Raw genomic sequence first — 11124 nt, 5'->3', positions numbered from 1 at the left:
TGTGCGCGTCGTCTACGGCGTTTTTTTGCAATGTGACTGAAACACAAAATATAAGTAAGTTAATAGCTTTTTGCGACACGTACTACAAATTTATGCCTAAGCGTTGTTGCCTTATAACTTCAAAATTAAAATTGAAGTCTCATGTGTCCTGCCAGTTTGTGATCGTGCTTTCCAACTCCCTAGTACCTGCCCTCATGCATGCACTCATCTCTCCAGCAGCAGCGCACCCTCACAAAGATGGCCGCCTACTTCTGTTTGGCAACCGTGTCACTGTTAACCGCGTAATCGGCGAGCGACTTGCCGTTACCCTCTTCTAATCACTCGCGCAAAACCCCGACTAGTCGTGTAGTACGTACCTTTGTGCGCGTGTTGAAGGAACGAACAGTGTGACGGTATGGCTGGTGTTCCGGCGGCCGCGGCACCCGTGCTGGACCAGGTGGAAGAGGACGCGTCGGAGCTGCAGTTCCCGAAGGAGTTCGAGAACGCCGAAACGCTCCTGATCAGCGAAGTCCACATGCTGCTCGAACACCGCAAGCAGCAGAACGAGAGCGCCGAGGAAGAACAGGAACTATCTGAGGTTAGCGCGCGCACTTGCGAATGGGGTGGTTTATTCCCGATGTATCTGTAGCGTATCGTACTACGCGCTGCGCGGTTGTGTTCGCTCTGCACCGCAAACGGCCTGTGAGCTCTCCGCTCGCTGGAGCGTCCAATGTCGTGGGAATTTCGCAGTGCTAGCGCATGAGGCCAGCGAAATTACCACGGTATTTGTTATCATAGACGGAGGCGGCAAATAATATACCTCGCTCTTTCATTTACGTAACGTCTGAACCAAGGTAAAGCATTGTTTTAAGCAAGTTAAAGCTAAAAATTTATTTTCTGTTTCTGAGGCCCTCAAAACCTTTTATTAGGGAAATAAAAGTTATATTAGCAGCAAGGTGACGTCAAGAACAGGCCGTGGAAACAAGTTCTGTAAAAGTGAAAGTGTGGAAACAGCTGTTGCCGGTGGCATCAAAGTTCCGTGCCCGTGTTGAGTGATGTTGTTTCACTTGTGGCCAGTCATTGTATTGTACACACATCAGTGGGGTGGTCTCGCCAGTGCCTTGTGATTGTCGAAGTAATCGTTGGGGGGTTGAATTAACCGAAGCAGCATTCTTTCAAGTTTGAACTAAACGAGTTTTTCTTCCATAGCAGTGTATGGTTTTCTGTCAGTGCTGTTCAATGAAGCAAAATGTCGAGTTAACTGAGGTCGAATTAAGAGGGGTCGAATGTATATACTGGCCCTAATCCTTATGAGTTCGCAGCCATACAAAAATTAGCAGCCAAAGTATCAGGTGTGTAAATGAGAGCAAAAGCAAGCAATGTGTGATGGCACCCATGGTAGCATGGTATGTGATGAAGGCTGCATGTTTGTTCTGTGGTGGTCGCCACTTTGCAGCAGTGCTTTTCTGACGAATAAGGTTTGGAAGTGTTCCCCAGCTGTTAATCCCTTCGGGAGTATTCACACCAGGAGATTTTTTTAGAGCAAGTTATGTTTGCCCGCAATAACATCAGTGGCAACACCGTCACCACTTCAGGTCACTTTTTTCTTTTATATGTGAGGTATGCCGCATGGCACATGGTAGCAGTAGTTTTAAAATAAAAGCATGCCACCTTGTATTGATGCATGTCAATGTGGCACGTGGCTTGGCAGCAGGCACCATTGTGCAAGCTTTATTAAACGTCGCAGACTTTGATGCATTTTAGAATACAGCCTAGCAGACAGTGATTGTACTGCTGAGTGCTTTTTGTCATATTTTTGTGCACGAATGCAGCATGGCACTGTGTAATAGCTCCACGTCGACAAATACAATGCACTGCTGTAACACGGTGCTGTTTGGTGGGTGCATACTTTTGCAATATGGCAAAAAAGAAGCTAGCATTAAACTGCTGAACGATGAGTCTATTGCGTGAGGCCAGCTGTTCACCATTGTATGCGTGCTTCCTGTTGATCACGTGATGTTTGAGTGCTCAGCATCACTTTCAGAGCACATATTATTTCCAAAAAACTGCCATCTGCTCCGTCTGCTCCTGAAAGAGTCTGTGGCACGTGCAACTCCAGTCACACACTGCCACCGCTGTCCATCGTTCAGTTCGCCTCTGCAAGCACAACCCCAGGGCACACCTCCCGAGACACGCATGCTTGCCTCTGAACTCATGGTGGCAACCGACTACCTGACGTCCGTGTAAGCTGCAACTAACACTGCTTTGCACCACTCCACTCTGTCACCTGTCGAACACATCAGTTCTCTTGCGGACTAGGCCGCTTGCCCTTCCAATTATGGTATGCCTATGCGAGTGCCATCCCTATCCAGCCTATCCCTACTAGTTCCCTTGTCCCTATCGAGTGAGGAAACAGTGTTTGTTTTTGCTGCACTGTGTGACATTTCCAGTCGCAATATGGAAAGCATGAGTGACCAGTTTGGCTCCAATGTCCCGCAGCAGCAAATTCAGCAACGCGCACGCGTGCCATCACAAGTTCATGCCACCTATCGCATTCGAGGCTTCATGCTACGCTACTCTTCCACAGGTGTGGTGACCGCACTTCAAATGCCAATTTCGTGAACGGAGGGCAGGGAATAACAACAGCACAACACCCATGAGGCCGGCACATTGCACGTCAACCAAACGCCATCGCCTTGCACCAGGCAACAAACGTGCGTGCAAAAGCACTGCCCTGTCATCAAATCTGTCAGTGTTCCTGCTGGACACGTGCACAAACATCACAGTACGCAGCAGACAACTTGAAGACCGCCTGCATTGAGAACAGTTGGACTGACGTGAAGAGAAAAAGGAAGTAACTTAAAGCGTGCCAAATGTGCCAAGCGATGCGCGTGAGAGCCAGTGGCAACTGACAAGAATAATTAGACAACAAGATTTGGAAATGAATTTAAATAAATTCATGTAAACATTGCTGCAACTTCTTGGCCATGTCATGATTTTCTTTATACCGACCTTCACCTACCTACCTTTCTGACATCTCCTTCTTGGAGAGCAAGCAGGTGTTGTGCCCCTTCCGGTGGCAGTCAGCATTTTTGGCCTCTTCCAGAAGCGTTACAGTGTCTGTCAGTCTGTCTGCCTGGTTCGCCTTAGTGCCCTAGTATACATTAGCATGAGGGTAACGGAGCGCAACAGAGCGAACAAATGACGTCACAGTGCCCAGCAACCGAGTCTTTCATGATGCGCAGTGATTGGAGATCGCAAAGATGGCACTAAAAGAGCCGTGCATATTGCAGGTAGCTGCCTGTCTCGCCTCGATTCCCATCACACCGCCTTCAGGATTGGCCGCTGCTGGGTTGCTGTAGCCTCGTCACTGTTGGCATCAATCATTTAGATGTCAGTGTCGTCACACACGCAATTGCTCGCCTTGCAGAGAGTGCTCTTCTCGACGAAGACTATCAAATTCCGCCATGTTGCCGAATTCACCATACAATCGAATCCGCCTATAACAACAATATTCAAGTGCCAAGAAAATCTCATTGTTTTAACGGATAATTGTTATAACCAGGTTGCACAAAAAAAAGAGAGGGGCACAAACGCTGAAACATTATTATTAGACGAAAAGAAGTGCAGTCGAACCCACTAACGGCGTTACTGGTTTTAACAACACTCGGATGTAAGAATGAGCACCCGATGCACGGTCAACATTTGTATGTGTTCTATGGTAAAATAAACCGCTTACTGCGATGATCCCGTGCTGCAATATCACTTATAAAAATTAAATCTGGCTCCTGGATGTCTGCGCCGAAAAGAAAAATATTGAAAATCAAGGGGGAAAAAAAGAAAGCCAGCCGGTTTACCCCACCCGCCTTTGTGCCACACGCAGGCACGCCTTCGTCAGTCCTCTCCCGCCTCCCTTCCACGACTGCGACGTCGGTGAGAGGGTGGAAGGGACAGGGGCATGCGAGGCCGGCACTGCGATGCACCAAAGGCGTGCCTTGCGAGGTGCGTGGCACAAAGACTGGTGTGGTGAAGTGGCTCGCCTTTTTTTTTTTTACAAGTATTTATCATTCTTTTTTCTTCCGGCGCGCACACCCAGTAGCCAGACTTAATTGTTATAACTGATAACGCGGCATGTCATCGTTGCAGTGTTTTATTTTACCATGGGAACACATACAAAGTTTACCTGCATTGACTGCTCATTGTTAAAATCGGTATTGGTTACAAGTGGTTTCGACTGTACTGTCACCTCCGATTGGCCCCCAGTACCAGCTACGGCCTCTTCGATTGATGTGAAACACCAATACGGTAGAATTCAACTACATGGTAGAATTTGACAGTGCTCGAAATACAACCTACGGACACGTTGCACCGTTTCGTAACACTATGGATGTGTTGCGCTATCCGGTAACACACACCACACTCCAAACGTGGGTAGATAGCCAGCTACCTGCAAAATGCTTTGCATAACATTTCAGGTTCCCGGAGTGTGTGGAAATGTTACAGTAAATTTTTCTGCATAATTTTGTTTTTGTGCCTCCAAGCTTAGCCACTATAATAGTTGTTCTGCTGCGTGCAGGTGTTCATGAAGACGCTGGGCTACTGCCAGCGGTTCAGTCGGTTCAAGAACCGGGAGACCATCACGGCCGTGCGGCAGTTGCTGGCCCAGAAGAAGCTGCACCGCTTCGAGCTGGCTCAGCTGGCCAACCTGTGTCCCGACAACCCAGAGGAGGCACGCGCCCTCGTGCCCAGCCTCGAAGGGCGCTTCGAGGACGACCAGCTGCGGCAGATACTGGACGACATCCAGACACAGCGCAGCTTCCAGTACTGAGACCTCCTGTTGTACTGTCTGGTGTCGTGCGAAAGTGTCTGCGCAGTGTAAATTTCCAATAAATAAGACCGGTTTTGTTTGTTTATTTATCTATTTATTTATTTATTTATTTATTTATTTATTTATTTATACATACTGCGTGCCAGAGCTTTGGCCCAGACAGGAGAGGCTTCTCACGCATAACACGGTCAGACACCTCTACAACAAAATTACCTGTATAACGAAGTATTTCGTATGTCCCGGCTGAATTGCTAAGTACTATTTGAATTGTGAAAGCCTCTGCAGTGAAGACTGCTACAATGAAGGGATACATGTGACCCCGAGGGATGATCTGTTGCTTTTACAACGAATCCACGTAGTGTTGCCACCACTTCCCTTCGTGGCTGCCGCACAATGGCAGTGCTAGGGAGCCTTCATGCTCCGCGAAGGCTCCCTAGATTGTGCATATAGGAAGATTCACCGTGCGGGAGGGTCCAGACGCCACAATAGCTATGGCAGACGCCCCTCCTTCCTACAATTTCAACTGACGTGATGATTTCCTCGAAACTGATCACTGTCAACACGGCCATCAAGGATGTCATGGAGGCGAAGGCCGGCAGGCGTGAAGAGCCTGTAGAAAGATTTTTTACGAGCTGTACCTAGCGTCGCTTCCAGATTTCACCGCTAAGCATGCTGTGAACCTCATTGCCACGGCACTGGCAGCATTCGCACATTCCATCAAACCAAGTGGGCAGAAGAAACTTGGTGACTTAATCCACTCAGTATCATTTTAATTTATACCCCTGTCACACGGGCACTCGAAAGTCTTTTGAGCTAAAAGACTTCTCCCGAAAAAGAATTTCGCCCGCAGACACACGACAGGGAGCGATCTCTTTTTCAGAAGCGGTCTTTTCTCAAAGAGGAGTTCGCCGATCTCCTTTACGGCCGAAAAGGAGTAGCCTCGAAACCAGTGGGCACTAGTAATTATCATATGTTAAAGAAAGTAAGCAAATGCGTAATTTTCTGTCGCTTAGGTTCATCATAAAAAATAATTTTATGTCTCGCAGAAGGTGGAGTAAACCCAGTAATGCTCATTTTCTTCTGTACTCTCGTAAGCAGGTCGAACGGGCTGGGGATGTCGCGTGATGATGCTCTTTAAACTACTACAATAAATCTTTATATTAACGTTTCTTATGTTAAATTTATTTGAAAAACATGTAAACAATAAGTTTTCACTTTATATTTCGAGATACATAAGTTATTTTTGGCCAATATTGTTTCGAACGCTAGCGCCACGCTTTCGGTAGCGTGTACAGAAGGAACACTAAAAGGAGATCGTCGGCGCCGTGTGTCTGCTGCGCAACACCTCTTCATTCAAAAGTCTTTCAATTTGGTGAAAGACCGCTTGCGTAAAAGAGTTTTTGCGTGCTCGTGTGACAGAGGTATTATTCTAAATAAAGATTTTCTTTTGCCGAACGTGCTTAGCCTGTGCTACAGCGAGCGGTACGGTGCGCGATCTTTACGCCGAAGTGACCTGTATAACCGAGGATTTTGGAGGTACCAAGGAGTTCTTTATAGAGGCGTTTGGCTGGACATATTCACAGGCAGAAGAATGTGAAGGATCGTGGGGAGAAAAATGAACATAGATCTGCATGTCTGACGAAAACAAGTATTACGGGAGAGACGACAACTGAGTGAAAAACACTACATTCTCGTTCAGAAAATTGCCAGTTGTAAATAGATCTGAAGGCAGTGAATTCTAGTCAGACACTGTGCCAGTTGCTACAACTATACTTGAAAGTCAGTTTGAGCAAACATTAGCTGTAGGGTGATTCCATGTAAGATCGAACAAAGGATGGCCGGTCGACCTTTTAAATTTAGTTCAAAATTTTACATATTGTTGCCTGATGAGTGGAAAGAAAAGATCTGCAATTGGTTTTGCTGGCAAAAATTTTTTCGAAGCACCGCGAATCAGTAATGACGAAGAGGTGGAGTGCTGCGCTTACCTGCTCTGCTGTTTTGGCCAACTTTGGCTATGAATTACACAAAATACATTAAAGTTAGGTAGCTGAAATTTCTCTAAATAATTATATGCGTCTTTTTGCTTGTGTTCAGTTATTTTTGGTTTTTGTGGATAGTGTAGATGTTTTTATAAGATCCTCAAAATCGGCCCAGGAAACGTTAGTTTGTCTACTTTGCAGGTGTTTATCTCAAAAAAGGCTTGTGGTAGAGCGGCAAGAATTCCGCATTGCGTTCTAAGCATACTTATTTACCAAACTGCTAAAGCTTATATTTATATCACTTTTCAATAAAGAGATACTACAGGTCTAACTTCAAGAAAACACCGAATAATGAAAATTTCTGATGCCAATTTAAAAAAAACACCATTTTTGATATTACTTAAACTTTGCTCACTTATTCTCCTCCACATCAGCTTTCATAATCATTAAAAACATATTGCATAATTTTGTTCCATTCGTAGTTACAGCACGTCGAATGAGACCCTTACCCAAGGATAGGCAATTGTTGTAGATCCGACTTCTTGCCCGCTAAGTGTTTAGAATGCAGGCAGGATTGGATTTCTTTTTCTTGAAAGGTCAGTAGTACCGAAAAAGGTGGAGAGTATTAACGTGGCACTCCAGTGGCAAATCAAGATGTAGAATGCCAAGGGAAACAAAAGCACAACTATCGGTAACCAAATGCGCGCGCCTATCTCAGATGACGGCAGCAGACTGCCTGAACCATAGAGTTTCTTACTATATATAGTGAGAAACTCTATAGCCTGAACAGCAGACGGCCTGAACAGCAGACGGCCTGACAGGAGATAGCCTGAATCGATCCGCTGTTCACACTTCATTCGACACCGATAGTGCTTGTGCTTTGCTCTTACTGTTCATGTGCGTCTCATGGCGGCAAAATATAGCTCTGAGCGAGTGTATTGTGCAGACTACCTTTTGAAGCACAAGAAGCTCATTGCAAAGAAGCGAAATTTTCGCGGAGTTACCGACATAGACGTTAATGCTTTGGAGCAACTTTTAACATCCGAAACATCAGTAACTGTCAAAGAGAAGGACTACTTGTGCTACCCGTGCTTTCGCTACTTCTGCAATGAAATATGCTCACGGAACACACAGTTGAGCGATGACATTTTTATGCCCCCTGAAGCAGAAATCAACATCGTCAACCAGATCATTGCGACTACCTGCGTGTCCCCTTTGAAACGTCCAGGCGCAGTGAGAAGTCGGGACAGGCCTACTTACATCAAAAGAAAACAAAGTGAGGTGCAGAAGGCGGTAGCGGAAAATGTTCGCAACAAGATACGGCGGGCCTACAACCAATGTGATGCATCTGGAAATTCAGCCGAAGGAAAGTGCTCCTTCTGCGAGCAGTGGACAGAAAGCTTTTGGCAAGCCTATGCAGCGTCGACGACACCCCAGGAACGTTATCAACTTCTGACTCTCCTGCCATCAACACTAGCTAAACATGAGATTAAGAAGCTTATTCCCGAAGCATCGATGTATCAAATAAACAAGTCCAGGAAATTGAAAGAAAATCACGGTGTGTGGTACCGGCCGGATCCTTTCACCAGGCACAAGGTGAGCCCTGAGTGCGTATCTGCGGCACGTGAGTACTACACGAAGGACGAGTTGGAATGCTCGAGACAAAGCCCTAACAGAAAGGATGTCTTGTCGGTTACGATCGATGGAGAAAAAGTATTAGTAACAAAGCATTTCATGACCAGATCTATTAGAGAGGCATTCCGCATTTACAAAGACGACCATCCTGATTCTGGCATTGGCCTATCAAAATTCTACACCTTGCGACCGTGCTGGGTAAAATGTTATCCCCAGCATGATGTGTGCGTTTGTGTCACTTGCGCCAACTATAAACTTTGCCTTGCCGCTCTTGAGAACATTATTGGCCACAGAATCAATTCTGATGACCTTCACTCAGCATTCATTTGCATTCCGTCATCAGCACAGTGCCTTTTAGGCGAACGCAATCAGTGTCTAAAAGGCGGGTCCCTGACAGTGGAGGAACTTAATATCCCAGACGAAGAAATATTGCTAGCGACGTGGGAGGCAGGCGACCTTGTGAAAAGGTTTTAGATGCTGATACTTTTTTGAATCATCTTCGGGTTCTAGTGGCAAAGTGGATCGTGCACAACCACATCAGGAAGACACAAGGCAAAGCTATCTACGACGAAAAGCAATGTACACAGCGTGGGAGGATTGTATTCCACTTTGATTTTGCCGAAAACTGGACTGTCGTGCTTCCTGACAAAGTTCAGGCATACCACTGGCAAAAGCAGCAAGTATCCGTGTTTACATGCGTGGTAACAACGAAAAAATCTACGGAGAGTTTCGCTATTGTTAGTGAGGACTTGAACCACGACTCCGCTCACGCCTGCTTGGCTCTAAAGAAAGTGACAAAATGGGTGGACGATAACCTGCCGGTGTACTCCAAGGTGACAAATGTGAGTGATGGAGCCGCCAGTCATTTCAAAAATAGATACCGCCTTTACGAGTTCGGAAAGAGCGATTGTCCCAATACCCAATGGATATTCTCAGCAACTGGACATGGGAAAAACGCGTGCGACGGAGTTGGAGGACTCGTCAAGCATCAAGCAATGCTCAACAACTTGAGAACAAGCCCTGAAAGTGCAATTCGGGCAGCCAAAGACTTTGTAACAATTTTAACAGAAAAACTGAAAGGTGTGCATCTAATGCATCTTGAAGAAAAAGAAGTTGATGTCTTCCGCGACTTAAAGAAGAATGAGTGGATGAAAGTGCCCGCCTTCCATGGCATTCAGTCTTGGCATGCCTGGCAGCTATCCAGGTCAACGGAAGCATCTCCTGAATTGTACGTGGCACGCATAGCCGGGTCTGCATGGAAGAAACTATGTGTACAGGAATGAAGGAAATCAGCGTTCTCGAATCATTTGAATAAACGATTGCAGCCCAGAAACAAATCCTGTTTTAATGAGGCGGTTCTCCATTACCTTCACAATTTTTTTCATTACGCTAAAGATTATTTGGAATACAGTTGCTTGCTTATTGAATTTTATCCTATTTTTGGGTTATCAAAGCTGGGTATCGATTTCGGAGTGCGTTTTCGTAGAGGTTAATTGCGCAAAACGTCTGTGTGGTCTCCGATGCCGCAGCGCAACCAGGAACCCGACGCGTACAAAACTGATTCTGAATCATTCACTACAGTTTGTCCCACAACTAATTTGCAGCGTTAAGGCATAAATGACTGGATACAATATCATGCCAAAATTTAAAGGTCGTATGCGATCATAAATGTCATAGAATCTTCAGACCTGCATGGTGCGCTGAGCCTTGCCTAGGGGTCCCATTCGACGGGCTGTAACTACGAATGGAACAAAATTATGCAATATGTTTTTAATGATTATTAAAGCTGATGTAGAGGAGAATAAGTGAGCAAAGTTTAAGTAATATCAAAAATGGTGTTTTTTTTTTAATTGTCATCAGAAATTTCCATTGTTCGGTGTTTTCTTGAAGTTAGACCTGTAGTATCTCTTTATTGAAAAGTGATATAAATATAAGCTTTATCAGTTTGGTAAATAAGTATGCTTAGAACGCAATGCGGAATTCTTGCCGCTCTACCACAAGCCTTTTTTGAGATAAACACCTGCAAAGTAGACAAACAAACGTTTCCTGGGCCGATATTGAGGTTTTTTATAAAAACATCTACACTATCCACAAAAACCAAAAATAACTGAACACAAGCAAAAAGATGCATATAATTATTTAGAGAAATTTCAGCTACCTAACTTTAATATATTTTGTGTAATTCATAGCCAAAGTTGGCCAAAACAGCAGAGCAGGTAAGCGCGGCACTCCACCTCTTCGTCATTACTGATTCGCGGTGCTTCGAGAAAATTTTTGCCAGCAAAACCAATTGCGGATCTCTTCTTTCCACTCATCAGGCAACAATATGTAAAATTTTGAACTAAATTTAAAAGGTCGACCGGCCATCCTTTGTTCGATCTTACATGGAATCACCCTGTAACAAGTGTTTGTGTAGTGATCGCTGTGGGGTTTTAAACATATTAAAAGCGGTCACTGGATCTTTTTGTAAGACTGGTGAAGAAAAGCAAGACTGATAACTTTCCCACGCACTTCGAGCCAGTTTTTGTGTTGCCTCGTGTCGTGGTCTTCGAGCCTAAGCCTCTGTGAACCTGAAGGAGTCCTAGGCAGAGCGGTACCCCAGTCCACACCTGTGAACTTCAATATTCGTAAAAATCCTGTGAATATGGCACAGCAGGGAGGATGAGGGTATAGAATGCATTTTTTAACACTCCTTTGTGGTAT

At 45.3% G+C, this 11124-nt stretch overlaps 1 protein-coding gene and 1 pseudogene across 1 annotated transcript; both read left to right on the top strand.

The window, feature by feature from the left end:
- The first annotated feature begins 218 nt into the window (after window positions 1-218).
- LOC119458395 (DNA-directed RNA polymerase II subunit RPB4) lies at window positions 219-4883 on the top strand. The gene is made up of 2 exons (XM_037720237.2): window positions 219-577; window positions 4556-4883. The coding sequence occupies exons 1-2, from the start codon at window positions 395-397 to the stop codon at window positions 4805-4807; spliced, it is 435 nt and encodes a 144-aa protein (XP_037576165.1). The 5' UTR covers window positions 219-394; the 3' UTR covers window positions 4808-4883.
- A 455-nt stretch (window positions 4884-5338) lies between these two features.
- On the top strand, window positions 5339-9704 carry LOC125947198 (uncharacterized; annotated as a pseudogene).
- Window positions 9705-11124: the final 1420 nt, after the last annotated feature.

The sequence above is a fragment of the Dermacentor silvarum genome, chromosome 7 (genome assembly GCF_013339745.2).
Source record: "Dermacentor silvarum isolate Dsil-2018 chromosome 7, BIME_Dsil_1.4, whole genome shotgun sequence".
NCBI lineage: Eukaryota > Metazoa > Arthropoda > Arachnida > Ixodida > Ixodidae > Dermacentor > Dermacentor silvarum.
The sequence above is the reverse complement of the archived record's forward strand: the minus strand, read 5'-3'. Positions and strand labels throughout refer to the sequence as shown.

What these genes read in the sequence shown, in the direction of transcription:
- LOC119458395 (XM_037720237.2), top strand. Translation starts at nt 395, where the DNA reads ATGGCTGGTGTTCCGGCGGCCGCGGCACCCGTGCTGGACCAGGTGGAA. An exon ending in AAGAACAGGAACTATCTGAG is followed by an intron (nt 578 to 4,555) that starts GTTAGCGCGCGC and finishes TGCTGCGTGCAG; the next exon opens with GTGTTCATGAAGACGCTGGG.